We start from the raw sequence: 20696 nt of genomic DNA on the forward strand, positions 1-20696 counted from the left end.
ATGGCAATAGGAGAAATTCTTCATAATCATTCTTTCACGTTTGGTATTGATTTCAGGAAGGAGCAAATATTAATAAGTCTCTTACAACTCTGGGCAAAGTCATTTCAGCCTTGGCAGAGGTGGTAAGTATTATATACTGGGTTGCATGGGAAAACTTGTCTGTTCAGCAAATATGCTTGATATTTTATGTGTTTGTGAAGACTGACCTTCTTTGGTCCTTTTGTGCAATCTTGCTTTTCTCCTTTTAGAGCTTTTCAGATAAGATACTAGGTGTAACACACTTTGACTTTCTATTGAATGTAAAAGAGATTAAGGAGAGTGAAAGTAAACATAGATCTGTAAAGTCTAGACTGAAAACTAGCTCTTTACAGAGACCTAGGGTTTGATTACTTTTTTGAGCCTTGCTTCATATCTCTCATCAAAACCAAGGGTTTTTGTTGCATATTCTTTTCCTATACAATCTTTTCTAAGTAGGAGGAACATTTGCCTTTGGTGAATGCTGTTGATTTGGGGGCCAATAATATATTTTATAAAATTGTGTTATTCTAAAAAAAAAAAAAAAAAATTGTGTTATTCTTTCCTATTTTTTAACAGTGGACACTAAATCTGAAACAGTTTTGAATTGAGGGCTTCATTTTTGTAGGTTTAAGGCTAAGGAAGTATCTAGTCACTGCGTACTCTTACTTAGTACATTATTTGAATCCCTAAAAAGAATCAAATGCTTCCTTGCTTATTTCTGAAAAGTCATTCTCAATTTATTACCTTAAAGTACTTTTTGTGTGAAGGCTTATCCTGTGTTCTCATTCTTTCTTTCTCTTAAATGCTTCATCTGTAGGATAACTGCACCAGCAAGGTACGGTGGTGTTTGATAGAAATGAACTAGGTATAGAATCAATTGTGGTGATTTTAAATTCTCGGCAGGATGTAAGGAAGCATAAGTAGGAATGGAACCTTGAAAAATAACTTTTTGTTACTTGCTTTCTGGCTCTGGAATTTAGAATTGCTGTTTAGAGTGACCATGAATCATGAGACTGCCCACCAAACCTAATTTAGGGAACATGATGTGCTTTGGAGAGGAATTTAGAATAAAGGAACAAGAGAGAAATTGAGGAATCTTCTATATAATGTTATCATAATGATGTTTCTCTTAGTGATCTGTAGGTCTGTCACTTGAAGAAGTCACTTTTTTTTTTTTGAAGAAGTCACTTATAAACCTCTTGAAAGGGCAGTAAAAAGATTTCTTCCAGGTACCATTTTAAAACATAGCTGCCTTCTTGAAATTATTAGGATATTTTTCTTAAACCTTTTTTGTATAATCTTCTTGTGAAAAGTCATGGATTTTTGAATTGTTAAAAAATTTTTTTCCTACTCTGGTTATACACAAAGTGAAGGCTGTAGAATCAAGTTTAACTGTATCTAGAACACAGGGTCTTTGCATCCTTTTAATCCCAAAACAGTAGACTTTTCCTTTTATTTCTATTTAAATACTCTTAAAATTTCTTAGTACTATTTTGCATCAATAATAGAGCCCTCAACAGTTTGTTCTGAATCACAAGAATAACATTGGAGATAAAGACAATATCTGCAATGAAATACTTTATATTCATACTTGTAATATATAGGTTTATTCTCTACTTTGTACAAAAATTACTTAATAAAAAGTAATACTTTTTTTCGGTTTCTTTCAGCTTATTGGAAAAAGCTGCCTTCAATAAAAAGTCTATCTGTTATTTGATATTATGTATATGTAGATATTCTTCAGAAATCTAATCTAAGTCCCAGAACCATGAAAGCTGTTAAAATGTGCTTTTTCTAACTTCATGTCCATTTGCTCATTTTTTAATATTCTTTATCAACCGAAGGAAAAGTTTATAAAATATTTATCTACATATTTCCCATATTGCTCTGTGCCACAATAATTTGCAAATGACTTTTTTTAGAATTAGTTTTGGAAAACCTTGTTTAGTACTTTGCATCTATGCTGTTAACTATATAACCGAACAAAGACAAATTTTAGTTTTTACATAATAAGCATAATATTTGGTGAATTAAAACGTACTGTTATTTCCACTGGGGAGAGAAACAGGATTATTACCATCCATACTTGGTAGTACTTCTTTTTAGAGAGGCCAGTGGTGTAAGTAAACCTTTTTCTGTAATTACCGAGGCCCTTGTGAGAACAGTTGAGATTAATTTGTGTAAGAGAGCAAATGCAAAAGAAGTGGGTAAAATTCTGAGATACTTTCAAATGGAAAAGTTGGAAGTTCTATTTATGCTTCTTTATTTAGCTGCTCCTTCTTAAATTAGTCTAATTGACCAAAATGAAAATAGAACATTTTTTGGCAAAGAGATATAGCTTATTTTTATGGTACTATTTGCAGTCCTCATAACTGACATACCTTAGATCTTGCAGCATTTTCAGTAAACCACAGGCCAAGTGGAGTGTTCAGGTGTGGTGAGGAGCTAGAGAAGGAAGAACTGAGGTCTCAGGCCTCAAGAATTTTGTTGTGGACTGACAGTCCTGCTAGTCTGTGAATGACTGAGAAGGTTAATTCTCCCTAGAGTTCTGTGTCATTTAGAAATAGATCCTGTTATAGGAAATGACTCTCATTGGTGGAAAGTGTGTCTGTGGGTGGAATGGGATGAATTGGATGGGACATTTTGGATAAGAGATGGAATTATGGAATTAAAGTGCTACTTGCCGGTTTCCTTTCCTCCTCAACAGACCAGAGGTCAGCTATTTAGCACTGCTTTTCTGAATACACATACTTTTACAAGAGCTAGATCATCCTTAGTTTAACCTCACATTATACGAGGAATGGGGGGAGATGTTTTTATCAGTGAACCCTGGCTTCCCCCTTAGTGGCTTCTTAAATTATCATGACCTGGTCATCAGCCAGGACATATTGCAGTAGCTGTTATCTTCAAAGAGTTTTTGTTAATTTTTACTTTCAAAGGATATAATTTCCTCCATTTTAACACTGGCTTTGCATTGGTGCCTTTTGCTCTATCTCATGATAATGAGAAGGATCATAGCAGTATAGGTAAATACTTGACACATATATACAGACAATTCATCTTGCAGGCTTTACAGGTCTCCAGATTAGCAAATCACATCACTGTCTTGGATCTTTTCACTCTGAGTCCTAACTCTGTTGGTTGGACTTATTTGGAGTATAATTTCCTTCCAGAGAAATCAAATGTATATTACTTTCATAAGAGTTGTTAGAGATGCAACAGTCCACTTAATGATTTGATGGTGGGCCAAGTAAATTTGTTAACTAAATGACTTGCTCCTACACATCTAACCTGGAATGCCCAGTATTCATACTTGCCCCTCTACAACAATAAAAAAATCATTGTTTGAGGCTTAGAAATGAGATGATATTAATAAATTATTATTATTTTGTTATGTGTGATAATGGTTTATGGTTATGTTTAAAAGAAAAAGGAAATCTTTCTCTGTTGGAGATATGTATCTGGAATATTTATTTTTAGGTGAAATGTTGGATTTGCTTTAGAGCACTACCAGCTATAAAAGATAAGATGTAGACAGGATATTAGATAATAGTATTGATATTAAATTTCCTGAATTAAGTCATTGAACTGTGACCATGTAAGAGAATGTCCTTATCTGCTGGAGTATTTAGAGATAAAAGGGCATGGTGTCTGCAATTTATTCTAAAATGGTTTAGGAAGAAAAAGTGTAAAGTGATTGAGGGGTAATAGAAACCTGATTGGCAAAATATTGATAATGGTTGGAGTTGCATGATGGATATATGGTAGCTTATGCTACTCTCTAAACTGTTGTGTATGTTGCAAATTTTTCAAAATAAAATATAAAAAGGAAAAATTACTTTATTACATGAACTCTGGATATTACGAAGAATTGAAGCCATGAGTGCTAATTTCAACAGTGATGGGGTTCTACTGTAGTTTACTTACAAACTTTAGACTGGTTTGCCTTTCATGTGAATTTTTCCTCTCTAACCATGCTAAAACCATTTCTTTCTGTTTCATAGAGTAAGAAGAAGAAGAAGACTGATTTTATTCCTTACAGGGATTCTGTACTTACGTGGCTCCTTCGAGAAAATCTAGGTATGTTGATCACTGGTGTGTAGTTATCTTTTTAAAGCTGTTTACTGTGGTTAATTGTCTTGTGTATTTGTTTTGGAGAAGAATAATCTCCACATATCCATGTCACTAACTTGACTGCTGTCTTCTTTCTGAAATTTTTACTCATGATTTAAACTGGTTGGATTTGCTAGCTTTTTAATCAGCGTTTTCTCTCCTATCTTTTGACCTTGGAATGTGGACTGTGGTGTGGTTGTCTTCCTAACCATACCTGCTTCAAACCATTGCTCCTTCAAATCTCTATGGAAACTCCATGTTACCTTTCTGCTGATGGTTTTGGATCTTCAGGTCTTTGCTCTTTGTTCTCTGTTTTGTTAGCCTCTTTCTCTCCTTCCTGATGAGAAGGGAGTGATCAGCTATGTCATCTGTCGCTGACATAAGGAAGAGGCTGAGAAGAACCTGTTGGGCTGTTCACATCACTGTGACTTTCACTCCCTACCTAAGAGTACTTGGGTGGAGTGGCTGAGATCTTAAACGAGGAGAGGGAAACCAATCATAGTAGGTCTGAGCACCAAGATTAAGAGTATAACAGTGCCCCGCATAGGAGCATTCAATACATTTGTTGACTCTTAATTAAATTTTAGGATTTGAGATGGTATTGTCTAATATGACACATTTAATAAAATTCTTTCTAAAATGAGTATGATTTACAGTAACCATGATTCATCATCTTAGGTGGCAATTCTCGGACTGCAATGGTTGCTGCTCTGAGCCCGGCAGATATCAACTATGATGAAACTTTGAGCACTCTGAGGTACTCCAATTGATCTCGATAACTGAATACACACTGTGCAACCATAAGTTATTTTGTTATGCCATAGGGACTTTCTTATGTTATATGGATAATTTTTTATGTAAGTAATAACCCCATCCCTCTCATAACAGGAAAAACATGGGTTGGGGAGATTTTTATTTTTATTCATTGTGTTGAGGGGATTTTTATTATAATAGAATTTACCTGTTTATGGTTTTCAATCTCAATTTCAATTTCTTAAAATTTTCATTGCTATAAAAAGAAGTGTTGCCTTGTAGGGTTTGTCATTATAGAGATGCTCATATCTTAATAAGTAATGCAAATAACAATACACGTAGTGTTAAAAAGTTTATGGAACTTTAGCTAATAGAATATAGAATATAGTTGGCCCTTGAACAGTCCAGTGGTTAGGAGTGCCAGCCCTCTGCACAGTCAAAAATCTGCATCTATAAACTTGACTCCCCATTCCGTGTATTACGTATATAATATACAGTATACATGTATATATGTATATAATGCCATACTGTTTTCTTAGAATAAAGTGAGTGATAGGAAAGAACATGTTATTAAGAAAATTATAAGGAAGAAAAAATACATTTACTGTACTGGAATGTATTTATCGAAAAAAATCTGATATAAGTAGACCCATGCAGTTCTAACTTGTATTGTTCAAGGGTCAGCTGCATTTCTATATATGAATAAATTTTTATTACTTTAATCTGGAACTTTCTACTCTTTTCCCATTGATGGAAAGAACCCTATGCACTCTGACAAATGCATTGTGAGTCCTATTTCTGGTATTTATTTCTCTTTATGATTTTGGTTAAATCACTAAATTTCTTCTGAGTTTTTTTCTTCATCTTGATGAGATACTATAAAACTTTCTGTGCTTATGTTATTATTAAGACTCATAAAATGTGTAAATTTAGAGATAGAAATAATGGTATGTTACTTATGAGAAGTAGAGTGAGGAATGGCAAAAATGAATGTTCTTTTTGGATATAGATATGCAGATCGTGCAAAACAAATTAAGTGCAATGCTGTTATCAACGAGGACCCCAATGCCAAACTGGTTCGTGAATTAAAGGAGGAGGTGACTCGGCTAAAGGACCTTCTTCGTGCTCAGGGGCTGGGAGATATTATTGATAGTAAGTGAATTAAGGATCAACATGCTACTCTTTTCCTCTTCAGGGTTCCTAGATTTAAACTTAGATTCAAAGAATTTGGTGAAGTTAGATGGTAGAAAAAAGGCTTTTTGGTTTTTTTTTTTTTTAACTTTAAAAAAAATCCAATGAAAATAATCTCAGAATCTTTCTTTATGTAGTATATAGTAGGCTATCCAGCTGAATTCATGGAATTAGTTTTTAAAATGTAAATATTTATTGCTTGCATTTTTAATAGATTTTCATTTTAGATTATCAGTGAAGTTTATTTGGAATGTTGAACTTATTCTTACTGAAATATTAATCATTTTATAAAAATGTTACTTAAATTTTTTTTTGTATTAGGGGCTTCTCTGGATTAATGTAGTAGCAGTAATATACATGTAACAAACCCACTGTTCCAGTCTCCTTTCAGAGAAGATAAACTTTGAGTGATATCTTTCCCTTCCTGCAAAATGATTGAAGAATACTCCTCACCCAGTTCCCTCTGAACACATGAAGGGAAAAATATCCATTTCCTGTCAAGCTGAAGAATTAGACTTCCAGAGAGAATTATTTTGCAGCATTGTTTTAAAATTAGTCTTTTTTTAACCTCAGTGATCTGCCTGCATAATGCCTAATTAGAAGTTGAGTTAACTGGACGTTTCAGGTAGAATAGCATATATGGGTTTATTTGACAAAATATTTTTTATTTTTTGAGTGAAAAATTAATAGTTTGGAATTTTAATAAGATTTTCAAAGTGTCTTCCAGTTTAGTTCTTCTTACTGATTAGTACCCGAGTTTAAGTGAATAGTGTGTGCAAAATGATAATATATTCTTAATATTAATTTTTTTCATCTTCACAAATGCTAAATGCTGCTCTGTTCCCTCTCTGTGTCACTGCTGAACCTGAACTTTGACCCTTCTTGTATTTTCCCTCCTGCTTACCTTCAGTTGATCCATTGATCGATGATTACTCTGGAAGTGGAGGCAAATGTGTGTATTTCATGTATTGATTATTTCCAGTACTCTTAATTTGCTAATCTGCCTCTGCTGGATCAGCCTTAAAATGAGCTTTGCATGCCAGCAATCCTAACAGGGAAATCCCAGACAGAGCATACTGTAGATTCAGAAATGATCCTGTTTTTGCCCTTCTCCATTTTGCAAACACTACTGTATTTCAGTTCATGACTTAAGTAGTCAAGAGGCTTAATCTCTTGCTGCTTCTCCTCTTCAGTTTTTCCACTTATGTGATTAAACTGAGTCCAAAGTCATAGAGGATGATTGATGATAGCAATGACAGCACCTCACATTTCCTGAGTGTTTATAATGTGCTGGGCTCTATTCTAGGGACCTTGAATGTATTCTCTCATTTAATCCTGTCACTGATTCTGGAAGAAGTTCCATTATGCCCATTTTACCAATGAGGACACTGCTTGCATCGGGTGGTTAATTTGCTCCTGAGATCTCATGGTTTCTGTGTAGATTGGATAGTATAACTCAGAGCCCAGCTTTTAAAAATCATTACCTTTCTGGCCTCTTGAAATCCTTCAGGGTCCGATTATTTAATAGAAAAATGCTTTTAAATTAGTTACGTAATTCTGAGCCTTGCTGTGCATATAATTAAAAACAATCACTTCCTGTTGGCTAAACTGCCCATGACTATCTCTGTGAGTATTGGATTAGCTTATGCTGATGCTTATGCTTAGTTAGTTTCCTCTATATCTTGGGCCTCAGTTTACATGGTGGTTCGGAAAACCTTTTCTTTCCCTCCTTTTCTGGAATTAGAAATTAAATTTTAAAAACTTGAGTGTAAAAGAGGGCATTTTATGAAGGATCACACTAGTTTGTTCTCTCCATAGGTATCATTAAGTTGGTGAGGACATGATTTCTTACTCTTGTAAGATAATTCATGAGGGGATTTTTATCTTAGAAGAAATGAAGAATATGGGCAGCCACGGTGGTGCTGCGGTTTAGTGCCGCCTGCTTCCCGGGGTGTGATACTGGAGACCCAGGATCGAGTCCCACGTCAGGCTCCCTGCATGGAGCCTGCTTCTCCCTCTGCCTGTGTCTCTCCCCCTCTCTCTATTGCTCATAAATAAGTAAATAAATTAATTAATTTAAAAAAATAAGAAATGAAGAATCTTGACTTTTTGGTTGTTTTAGATTTTAATTGATTTGCTTGTTCAGTTAATGAGGCACATAATAGGGCTTGACAGGGAGGAAATGCGTAGGAGAAAGCAAATGTAGCCCTGACCACTGTGATGAGGCTGGGCCTTGAAGACACAATAACACTCCAATACAGAGTGACTCTTGGACTGGAACAGCTCTGTCTGAGATTTCCAAAGCTGACTGATACCAATGTGAGAAAGACACCATCTTGTTCTTGCTTTTGTGCTCCAGGTGGTGCTGCTATCAGCTTGTTGCCTCTTTTGAGCAGTTGTGGCATCTCCCAAAATGCTATGCATGACTAAGTTTTAATTTTGTCTCCATGCAGGAAAGCAGCCCTGACTACTTCTGAATTTCCATTTTGATCTACTTTAATTTCTTTTAGGGCTTGCATGTGTCCATTGGATCTTCTAAACTCCACCCATCGTATTCTTTCCTTCCTTGCTGCCATCACCTGATGGCTGTTTTTTTTTTTTTTTTACTCCAGTTCCTATCCTACTTTTAAAACTTGCTTGTTTTCCTATGTTCTATATTTGCAGATGGTGGTTTTCAAACTGTGTTGAATCAACCACTGGTTTCAAGGGGTTTCAAGAACTGGCTTTGATTAAGTAGACATGAGTAGACCCAAAGAGGACAAATAATAATGTTTTCTGACTCTTTGTATTGACTTGTATCATTTAAGGAAAACTTAGTTTTGGTGTGAATTTTAAGTATTGTAGTTTTTTCAAATTTTAAACATGAGCTAATTTAAAAACTAGAAATCCATCAATACCTATGGTTTTTCTCTGGTGTTTGACAAGGATGACTAATGAAGGAAAGTACAAACAGCAAATTAATGAATTTTGTATTTGTGGCTCTTTTTATCAAAACTAAATTTAAAAACAAAACTTACAGTTCTACTAAAGACCTTAGTAAGTGAAAATATATCCTTGAAACTTGCATTTCATAGGAACTTGGCTTACCAGTGACTCATGGTAGTACTGTTAGGCAGAGTAAGAGCCTTACTTTGCAATAATTAGCAAATAGCCTTGATTTTTGCTTACTCTAACAGATTAATGTAAACTGTAACAGCTTCATTAATTTGCTAATTGTTCTCCCTGTTTAGGTAATTGGCCTTGAGTTCTTAACCAGAACTTAACATTCTTGTGATTTCTACATTGACCTCTCTTTTTTTTAAAAAAGGCATATTTTAAAGATCCTTTTTAGCATGTTAGAATGTTGCTATACAAAAGGACACTACAGATTTTTGTTTGACCTGTAATATCTTCTTGGGAATTTTTACTGAATGCCATGAAATATTGGGCTAGGTTAATATTACTGATAAATAAATGATCATCTTTTTTCCTGTACCATTACAAACTACTGGAATTTGAGAGTAGTGTAAATCTAAAATGTTGTAGATTTGGAGCTGTAGAAGGAATAAAAGGAATGTAGCATGTCTTGTTTACAGGAGACTGCCTGAGCATTATCCTTTGAGGCTCTGGTTACGCCCTTCCAAATACAATGTTAACCCACCCTGGGATTTTTTAGTTTCTAAATTTTTTAGTTTCATAAGTGGTTGTTAACCTCTAGGATACCAGTATTAAAAACAGACATGTTTTAGAACTGCCATCTAGAACAATTATAACTTGTCTTTGTATTATAACGTGTCTTTGTCTTGGCGCTTTAATGCTATCCTTTCTTACGCTGGTGTTCCTTCCTGTCTTTTTTCTCCCTCTGCTCCTTTCCCTCTTTTCTACCTTTTCTGCCTTCCCTTCTTTCTGTCTCCCAGATCTGAAAGATTTTCAGAACAATAAGCATAGGTACTTGCTAGCCTCTGAGAATCAACGCCCTGGCAATTTTTCCACAGCATCCATGGGGTCCCTTACTTCATCTCCATCTTCCTGCTCACTGAATAGTCAGGTGGGCTTAACATCTGTGACCAGTATTCAGGAGAGGATCATGTCTACACCCGGAGGAGAGGAAGCCATTGAACGTCTAAAGGTAAGTAATAATTCAAACTGAATGAAAGGTGTTTTAAGTAGCTCACAAAGCAGAGTTGGACTTAAAAATCACTGAAATTTCTGTTCAGGATATGAAAGAACTTTCTAACTATTAGAGGTGTCCTGAAAATGGAATTTGCTGCTTTATAAAATAATTTCTTTTTACCAGAATGCTTGAATTTGACATGGCCAGGCAGAGGCTAGAGAGATGTATGGGCAGGTGATAGGTTGGCAATGAAAATAACTGATAAATAGATGTGTCCTTTAATTCTGAGGTAGTTTATAAGTCACAGGGAAATTGTTTAGTTAGAAGCTTAGTTGGAAACTTGTTAGAAGTACTTGGTTTCATTTGAAGATGGAATTCTGTATAGAGCCATGTTTGTGTTAGTAGAATAAATAGACAGCCGAGAGAAAGTTTGAACAGGTGAGTAGCTATACTAGGTTTATGCAGAGACATGTGAAATGATAACTTGTGGAAGCTCACAGAAAGTTGCTGCCATGAAAGGGCTGACTCCTCCCATGCTGGTGCACAGGGGATCGTGTGCTATGCGCTTGCACCCTATGTGTGCAGGTCCACCTGCCATGGTACTGAGTTTTGCTTTCGCGGTCTGTGGTTGGTTTTGTTGAGTTCTTTCTTGTCTCTCTTCATGAATATAAAAATGAGCAGAGCAGTTCCTGCTGACCCCTGACTCCTGGTTTCTCCCTTCCCCTCAGTGACTGTAGTGAGAACAGACCTTGCCATCCATCAGATCACTGCGACAGTATCACAAATGCTTTTTCTTTCCCTGCTCACTACATCCAGGGTGATCATTTGATCCACACCTTTGGGCCTGTGTGTTTCTAAGTGCCAGGGCAGGAAAAACAAGGAGGGCAGAGAAAGGTTTTTTTCAGAAGCTGGGAATTGCAGTTGTGCTTGCACCCAGCAGGCCTTTTTATGTGGCGCTCAGTATTCTCCACAGCTGCTGCTGCTTGCTTGAGGACTGTTGAGAACAATGGCATACTTTGACAAATGAATGATGGAAAAGGTTTGGGGAACCTTTTCACCACTAAAAGAGAAAGAAGCTTGATAATTAAAGATGGCAAATGCTTTCGCTTTGGTTTTCAGGTGAGACCAAGAAAGATTTTATATGAAGCATGGGACTCTGCTTTTTAGCCTACATTTTCCCTCAGCATTTTTTTACTCACTTCTAAAGTGAGGTATTTCAGAAACAACAGTAATGTTCTTGTTTCTTCCTTCAGAACATGTTTGTAGGAAGTGGGTAAAGTTCTGAAATACCTAGCGAAGGGAGAAGGGTGAGAAATCTTTTCATTTCGTTAATTGTTGTAAATGGAAGGGTAATTTCTGCTATTGTAAAATTGCCTTTGAAATTGTAATAAAGACGTTAGTGAAGCCCATGCAGGCTAACTTTTTGTGTCTGTTTTTTCACTATGGGCATTGGTGACAAAGTTGCTGTGCAGGGTTCTGTTTGGGTCAGTGGGGGAAATGCAGGGGTTCTCTGGGAAGGAAGTGAAATCTCCTACTATTTAATATAAAATGTTCTTTATTTGGGGGGGGATTTTGAATCTTACTGTATCGCCTTTTAAAGCCTTAGTGTACAAATAAGATTATAATTTCCGTTAACTCACATCTTGACGTAAAAGAAAAAAAATTCCTAATTGCCAAGTGGGACCAACTGAAAATAGTGTTGGAAGTTAGGAGTCAAGACATTAACCAGACCCTTTAAGAATTAGGTCATCCAGCGCCTTGCAAATAGTTTCTGGGGAATAACACTGCTATTATTCAGGGAACCCTCCCCCAACTTCCAACTTCCCACCCAAACCAAAACAAAACTATTACTTTTATCACAAAATGAATTTCTCTGTTTTAATTTTCCCTTAAGTCAACATAAGCGAAATCTTCCATTTTCCCTAGCTTTAGATAATTGCTTCTTGATGATTTTGCATTGCATCTTGAGTTTTTAATGCAGCACAGCAGTCCACTGAGGCATACGCGCCTTCGTTCTGCTTCAGTTTTGTGAACAGTGAGAATTCCGTCCAGCAGACCTGGGTAGACAGCATCTTGCGTGCGCAGGGCAAGCTGTGGTTATACCACAGAAGTGCTTGAGAATTCCTCGTTTTTAGACTATTTCATTGTTGAGTGTGTAGGAGCTGCATTCCTAAGACATGATACTGCAGGAGAAAAATACTATAATGGAAAACAGGAATAGAAGAGGTTAATTTACTTTCCTAACCTTTTATTTCCCTTTGCTTCTCTTTATTTTTGATTTCAGAAATACGGTTAGTTGGCAAAATACTTTTGCAGAATGTGTTGCTACTGCTTAGCTTTTTGAATAGCTTCTTGCCTTGAGGAAGAGACCCATGTTACCCCATCATAAAGATCTCGACCCCTCCACAAGCCTCTCTGGCAAAAGAGAATGAAATGTAATTACTTTCAGTTTTTAATCACAATTCAAACTGAATTGGAATGTGTGTATCCTTGATTTGGATTCTTACTCAGTAAGAATTTAAATACGTAACTATAGCTACTATGTGGTAACTCTGGTGCTTGTTTATTAGTCTGGCATCAGAGTCAGTACTATGAGTGCCATCGGGTAGGCTTGGACTATAAATATCCATAAGTATCCACTACAGAAGCACGCAAGGGCAGATGCTGTGCTAGGCGACCCGAGGGCCCCACGCTTGGAACGCACTTGTGGAGCACGCTTGGAACGCACTTGTGGAGCATGCTATGTTCAGTACAGTAAAACCTTGGCTATCTGATGGCTTCAAGGAATGTTCCATGTAGTAAGCATTTAACCTTTTATATATCACAGTTTAAACTGTGTTTTTTTTTTTTTCATGGAAGTATTTCTGGCTTGTTCTGTGGATTTCTCTGCCACCTTAAACTGAATCATGACAAGGAAATTAAATTGTGTTTAGCTGTGTGAACATGATTATTAGTGAGTGCTACATAGATAGGTAGACATTCATAATGTGAGTTGAGTGGTGCCTGAGTCCAATATGTCTTGGAGCTTTAAAAAGTTCCTGATGGGGATACCTGGATGGCTCAGTGGTTGGGTGCCTGCCTTCAGCCCAGGTCGTGATCCTGGGATCTGAGATTGAGTTCTTCATCGGGCTCCCTATGGGGAGCCTGCTTCAACTCTGCCTATGTCTCTGCCTCTCTCTCTCTGTGTCTCTCATGAATAAATAAATGAATCTTAAAAAAAAAAAAAAAAACTAGTGAGCTCAGGAACTTTTTTTCCTGAGGTTAGTAGTTTTTTGGGGGGAGGGGGGATTTTTTTGTATGTACTACCTGCAGGGAAGAAGGACTCTTAAAGATTGTCTTAACTCCTCATTTTTGAAGTATGCATCCCAATTTCAATTTAATCTTAAGTTGGGTTTCTAGAGTGTGTTATAGACAGCACTGGGTACCAGGGTACCAGGCCTGCCTGCAGAGTAAGTAGACAACTCAGAGACCAAAAGCCATCTCTTGTCAACATCTCAGTTTTATTTATGCTAAGTGTGCTATTCAGACTTGAAGAAATAATATCCTTGACTGACTGACTGACTGACTTACCTACTTATTTATTTATTTATTTATTTATTTATGATAGTCACAGAGAGAAAGAGAGAGAGGCAGAGACATAGGCAGAGGGAGAAGCAGGCTCCCTGCACCGGGAGCCCGATGTGGGATTTGATCCCGGGTCTCCAGGATCGCGCCCTGGGCCAAAGGCAGGCGCCAAACCGCTGCACCACCCAGGGATCCCTCCTTGACTCTTTCTTAATTGATGGTGAGCGGTTTTGTAGAATATTTTCTTCCTTTTTCTTTTCCTTTTTTAAAAGATTTTATTTATTTATTTATGAGAGATGCAGAGAGAGGCAGAGACACAGTCAGAGGGAGAAGCAGGCTCCATGCAGGGAGCCTGATTTGGAACTCGATCTCGGGACTCCAGGATCATGCCCTGTATTGAAGGCAGATGCTCAACTGCTGAGCCACCCAGGCATCTCTGTAGAATATTTTCTTTAAAGCCTATTAATTTCTGCCTTAATTGAAGAAAGAGCATCAAGAGTCAAGAAACTCTGCTCTAGTGGCTCAGGAAGTAGTGTGGCCTCAGGTTAGTCTCTTAGTGTCTCTGGTTCCCATTTTCTTTATCTCTAGAATGGTTCTGTAATAAATGGCTTTTTCTAGCACTGAAGTTTTGTTCAACATCATTTTCTTTAACCTTCAGAGTTTTAAGAAATAGCTTTTTAGACAATATAAAAATTGCAACATGAAGCTGTTGCAAAAAGTAGTACCAAATTCAGCTAATTCATTAAATCTCTTTTACAAAAAGATCATGTCCTGATTTACCCTCCAAGTGGAAAGTAAAATTAGAGTGTTCACATTAGAGTTGGCATCAGAATGACAACAGGATCCCTAGACAGTGATTTTGCTACCTTGGGGTGAATTTACAGTTGCCCCAAAATAGAATAACTTTCATACAGCCATATAGATCTCTTATCAGACATGGTCTTTTCCTGAAAATAGTCAACCAGGAAAAAGAAGATATTTAAGTTCCTCATGGGTCGGTTTGTATTCCATCACATCAATGGTTTGTGGGCCACACTCTGCATAATAAGCACTAGTCTAGATGCTCTGGTTTAGGCAGCCTGTTGTCCCTAGTCATTTGTTTTCAAAGTTACCATTTTGAGATTGTGAAGGTTTCTCTCCAGCAATCTTTATTTTTTATTTTTATTTTTTTAAAGATTTATTTATTTAACACAGAGAGAGTGAGAGAGAGGCAGAGACACAGGCAGAGGGAGAAGCAGGTTCCATGCAGGGAGCCCGACGTGGGACTCGATCCCCGGTCTCCAGGATCACACCCTGGACTGCAGGCAAACCGCTGCGCCACCGGGGCTGCCCTCCAGCAATCTTTAATAAGCCTTGCTATCCTATACAATATGGATATGATACCAGTTCATCTTGTATTTGCCCTTTCATGATCCTATGCAAAACTATTTAATGCTACTCTGTTAAGAGTTGTTTGAATAACTTCTGTGGTGCTTACTGACCACTTGGTTCCTGGTTCAGTTGCTTTCCTGGCCGTCTCTGTCCTTCCTTAAATTGTATGGGTGTTTTTGGTTGCTGGCCCTCTAGTGTAGCCCATTGGTTCCTCTCTTAGCTTGGGAGGGGCACGTGCACTGCATGTTGAGTCAGTCCTCTTGGAAGCTGTTGTAGAGATGCTGTTCAGGTAGCTGTTTTAGTCTTTCATTCTCTGTGAGTGTCCAGAGGGTTAATGACAGCCAATTTAGGTGGTTTGTCTCTTCCTCTCCACCATTCACAGTCCCTCTGCAGACTTGTTCTAGCATCTCCCACTTTGTGACTGGCTCTCTTCACAACAAGCACTTGATTTTCAATGGCCCCTTTATGTGGACCCTACTGATGCCCATGCTGTGTCTGACTTTTCCAACTCGATCGTCAATTTTGCTCTCTGCCCTGCTTAGCTGGTTCTTCACCATTGTCATGATCATCGTGATGCTCTGCTGTTTGTTTCTCCTGATTCCTGTATTCCTTTGCTTTTGCAGCTGCTGCCTGGAATTTAACATGCTCCTATGCCTCGTTCCAGAAAATCAAATCACAGACACCTTAGGGTTGATTGTATTATATGCTCGCTGTTTCTTTCTATGTAGATAATTGTGTTTTCAGATCCCAGAGGCTTCTGACAATAGCCTGTTAAATGAATCAAACAGTGAGTTATTTTGTAAACTGTGCAGGGTTTTCATCCTGAATCACTAGCGCTACCGTCATCAGAACTGTCATCTCATCACTGTTAGGCTCCTTGGCATCATCATTAGACTTTCTAATTTTGTCTCCATGACTAGATCTTCTTCTGCTTTTTGCAGAAGAGCTTTGCTCATCCTCCTTTCAGGTCTTCCTCCTCTTTCCATTTTTTCACTGAATTGATTCCTACTTGTCCTTCATTCATAAGTGTAAGCATTATTTTTGTGCTTACCCATTCTCCAGCAACCTGTGAACACGTCAGTTCTAGCATGTGGCACACTGTTCTGTTGTTTTCTTCTGCCCTACCCATTCACAGTCTGCAAGCATGCTGCTGTGGTCACACTGTGATTCCTGGAAAGTGCCAGGCTTTTCTTACCTCTTTCCTTGTCTTACCTCCTGCTCTTTGTCTCTGCTTGCACAGAACCTCGTCAGTGAGCCCTGTTCTTTTTTTTTTTTTTTTTTAATTTTTATTTATTTATGATAGTCACAGAGAGAGAGAGAGAGAGAGAGAGGCAGAGACACAGGCAGAGGGAGAAACAGGCTCCATGCACCGGGAGCCCGACGTGGGATTCGATCCCGGGTCTCCAGGATCGCGCCCTGGGCCAAAGGCAGGCGCCAAACCGCTGCGCCACCCAGGGATCCCGTGAGCCCTGTTCTAACAGCCCTATTCCCAGATGCTCCCTCATGTACTCTTTTCCTTTTCTTGCTTTTTTCCCAAGGCACCTACTGCTATCTAATGTACTATATATTTGAATTATTGATTAAAATTGATTATTTCAGTCTCTTTACTAGAATGTAAGTCTCACGAAATCAGGGGTTTTGTTCCCTGCCACATCCCTAGTTGCCTGAAACAGGGCTCAACATATAACGTAGTGATATATAATTACTGAATGAAGGAATCATCATTACTTCTCTCTCCCTAGTATACAGTAAACTCCTTGAGAGCAGGAAACAGGTTTTAGGTCTTATATTTCTGGCATTCATAAACACTCAGCAGGAGACTAGGAAGCTGTCACTTCAGTGGCTATATGGTTTTGGCTGAGGTTAATACTAACCCTTTCTATATCAGGTACTGGGTTGTGTTCAGAAGGGTATTGTGTTGTAGAGGAGTTAAAATATCATTCATTTACCCTTCAGGTTCTTTTCTGTGGCTTCTACAAACAAAAGGTAGATTAATAAGAGAAAAACACACAAATTTATTTATTATGAGTTTTATGTGACATGGGAGTCTTCATAAGGAAATAAAAGCCCAAAGAAATATATTTTTTAAATTTTTATTTATTTATGATAGTCATCAGAGAGAGAGAGAGAGAGGCAGAGACATAGGCAGAGGGAGAAGCAGGCTCCATGCACCGGGAGCCCGACGTGGGATTCGATCCTGGGTCTCCAGGATTGCGCCCTGGGCCAAAGGCAGGCGCTAAACCGCTGCGCCACCCAGGGTTCCCCCAAAGAAATATTAAACCTGAGCATGTTTTTGCTAGGTTTGATAAAGAGGGACGAGTCGTAGAAAATTATGATAGGACCTGTGGGAGACTTATCAAGGCCTATTTGTTCACATTCCTCCTGGTGGTCCTCCATCCTTAGAGATGAGGATGTTCCTTCCCTTCAGGTGTAAGAAGGCACCTCTCATTAGGACCTTAAAACCTGTTTGAGGAGATCAGGGTCCTTCCTGCAGATAACATTTCTCAAATTACTTCAGCTTAAAATGGTCAATATGCCAAGATGCTGTATTTTAGGTAAACTTTTCTGAGCCCCATCTGTGTTTTATGGTGAAATTATGGTGAGACAAAAGCAATAAATTGTTCTCTTGTAGAAGTGGCTGTCAGAAATAGCGTCTCGCTTTGTGGGTGTTAAAATTACTCTTCTTCTATGCACACGGACATACTCATTTTTAGGGTATTTTTGCTAGGGCTTAGGAAAATTTCTATATATATGACTGATTTAATGTTAGGCCTAGTCTTCATGATCTTATTGCACATAATATTAAGAAAGGAAAAAAGATCTTATTGTATTAGATTCTGCCTCATACCCACCAAGGGCATCGTGTGCTTCTTGCTGTCTTTCCTGGACGTAGCACGTACATCATAAGGCTCCTCTCCACTTTAACTGTGGACTTCCTCCCTTAGGAATCGGAGAAGATCATTGCTGAGCTGAATGAGACCTGGGAAGAGAAGCTGCGTAAAACAGAAGCCATCAGAATGGAGAGGTCAGCAAGTTAAGCTCTTGAGGTGTCTGCACATTCTCAGGGGAACTGGGATTCCTTTTATAAAAGAAGAAATTGAGCTGAAAGTAAAAATGAAGTCCCGTCCCCCCACTCCCCTGCAAACCAACCACAGAATAGAACAGAACTCAGCCTGCCGGCCTTCCCCCAGCAGAGCTTATATAGTCAATGTTCTCTTGGGAGTCTTGTGGTCATTACCATACTGCATGGCACTCATAGTTCAGGTAAAATGGAAGATATTGAGGAATTGAGGGTTTTTTGTGGGGTGTTTTTCTTTTTTTAACTTTCTTCAAATGGGAAAGGGGCAGAGGGAGAGTGAGAATCCCAAGCAATCTCTGCACCAGGCATGGAGCCCAACTCAGGGCTCCATCCCATGATCCCAAGACCATCAAGAGTTAGACGCTTAACCAGCTGAGCCACCCAGGCACCCTGGGATAGAGTTTTACTTTGCAAAACAACCACCTTTGATAAAGGCCCAAATAATAAAGCTCTCTAATGATTGTCTATGAGTTCTGTTTTATAGAACCTCTTACATAAGAGGTGAAATAGTTTTAGTTGCAGAGTTTTAAAATCCCTTTTTTACTTTAACTTCTCAGTTCTCTACCCTGACAGTGAACATAACCTGAAATAATACTTTTCCTATTGGGTTGAATGTACATTTAAAAAAGGTCAGACTTGTCTTCCCCCTTCATGGAAGGTGAGGTAGAAGTGAGTGCTGATGTACTGATGCAGTGGATATACCAAACAACTAGAATGTTCTTATTATTGGGATTTTAATTTAGAATTGTTGAATCAGTATGATGGTGTGCATGGGAGGATCACATTTGAGAAAATCATCACATTTATGGACAATCTTCATATATCAAAATTACTTTCTGATTGCTTTCTTAGATTTTGAAGAAATGGTTCTTTGAGTTAGATGTCTGGCCTTAAGGGATATCCCTGTCTTCCTTTTTTTATGTTAATAGGCATATTATTTATGAGTTACTGTCTGCCTCCAAAGTCCGATGAGACAAAGTTGTTATTTGGATGAATACAACTTTACCTAACATGGGAACAGAATTTATTTTGAATGTTCTGTTTCTCTTAAATTTTCATGAATGATGGGACAGATTTTTCACACTTGTATTACTAAGATGGACAATAGTTTTTTGCTCTGCATGCTTTACTTACCAGTTCATATGAGACTGATTTAAGTGACATTTTGGTATTGGTATTCTAATGTGCTTGTTATTTTTCTAGAGAGGCCTTGTTGGCTGAGATGGGAGTGGCCATTCGGGAAGACGGAGGAACCCTGGGAGTTTTCTCACCTAAGAAGGTAAGAAACTGTGTTGTGAAACTCAACCCAACAGAAGTACTTCCTGTTTGTCTTGGTCACTGAGGCACTTCTGGTCTTTCAGGGTTGGCCCCTCCTTTTTAATTTCAGACATTTCTTTTCTTTTTTTTTTTTTAAGATTTTATTTATTTATTCATGAGAGATACAGAAAGAGAGAGACAGGCAAAGACACAGGCAGAGGGAGAAGCCGGCTCCATGCAGGGAGCCTGACGCGGGACTCGATCCCCGGTCTCCAGGATCATACCCCGGGTCAAAGGCAGCGCCAAACCTCTGAGCCACCGGGGCTGCCCATGACATTTCTGATTTCATCATACAGTACAAGGGCAGCCTATTTCTAAAATGCCTATCATCATGTTTGCTGTTTACAAAATAAAACCCAAGGCAGTAAATCTAACTTTCAGTCATGATGCAGTATATTTACTCACCTGTAGTGTTGCTTCTCTTAAATTCCCAGCCTCTCACCTAGCATACCTTGCTTCAGTTTGGCTACTCTTTCTATGTAGATTTTCCCACAGATGCCAGCAGGCCTGATGTATAATTCTTTGGAAGCAATTTCAGCTATTCAGGTTTGTGTAGAAAAGTACCACTCAAGTTTGTTTCTGTAGTTTGTGTTACAGACAACCACTGTCCTGAGTAAAGCAGTCCTATTCTCACCCTTCTAGCCTCCTCTGCTCCTTTCTTAGTTTTTTTTTTTTTTTTTTTTTTTTTTAAAAAGACCCCGGTAGTTAGTTACCCTCCTACTTACATAATTTTAGTTGTTCGATAGTAGATAACCTTATGGCTAATTAGAATAGTAAGGTAGGTTTTGTTTTGGTTTTTTTTTTTGTTGTTTTACTAAGTTGCTTCCTAGTTATTCTTAGGTATTGGAAAACTGTTATCAGATGATTATTTTTGTGTGCTTTTTATGTGATAATAATAGAACACATACTGATTTACAAAGCAAATATATTCATGCCAGTAATAAATGATTCTTCATTTCAGATGACCCCAGATTGGCTATCAGAGACTTACACATGTTTTGCAGGGTCTCATGATGATTTCTCTAGGTTGGCATAGAATGAGCAGGGGGTTTTCCCTTTTTGTTTTTATGTGGTAAGAGGTATTCCTAGTTTTTGCTAGAATTCTTTTGGTTTGGTTTTTCTGTCAAGGTCAGAACTTTTTTAGGAATTCAGTGCATTATTTTCAACAAAGAAGATCTTTTTTTTTTTTTAAGATTT

At 37.9% G+C, this 20696-nt stretch overlaps 1 protein-coding gene across 11 annotated transcripts in view; it reads left to right on the forward strand.

Moving 5' to 3' along the window:
• KIF1B (kinesin family member 1B) overlaps positions 1-20696 on the forward strand; it is a 149929-nt gene that overhangs the window by 56573 nt on the left and 72660 nt on the right. For 3 of the 11 annotated variants that reach the window (XM_035715806.2, XM_035715814.2, XM_035715805.2), the window contains exons 9-17: positions 57-122; positions 836-853; positions 4023-4098; positions 4810-4888; positions 5894-6036; positions 6986-7027; positions 9972-10183; positions 18049-18128; positions 19386-19461. In XM_035715806.2, the coding sequence (XP_035571699.1) occupies positions 57-122; positions 836-853; positions 4023-4098; positions 4810-4888; positions 5894-6036; positions 6986-7027; positions 9972-10183; positions 18049-18128; positions 19386-19461 (792 nt within the window). The remainder of the gene's footprint in view (positions 1-56; positions 123-835; positions 854-4022; positions 4099-4809; positions 4889-5893; positions 6037-6985; positions 7028-9971; positions 10184-18048; positions 18129-19385; positions 19462-20696) is intronic. The other 8 variants (XM_035715816.2, XM_035715813.2, XM_049109568.1 and 5 more) reach the window with 6 other exon arrangements.

The sequence above is a fragment of the Canis lupus genome, chromosome 5, assembly GCF_003254725.2.
Source record: "Canis lupus dingo isolate Sandy chromosome 5, ASM325472v2, whole genome shotgun sequence".
In the NCBI taxonomy this organism is placed as follows: Eukaryota; Metazoa; Chordata; class Mammalia; order Carnivora; family Canidae; genus Canis; species Canis lupus.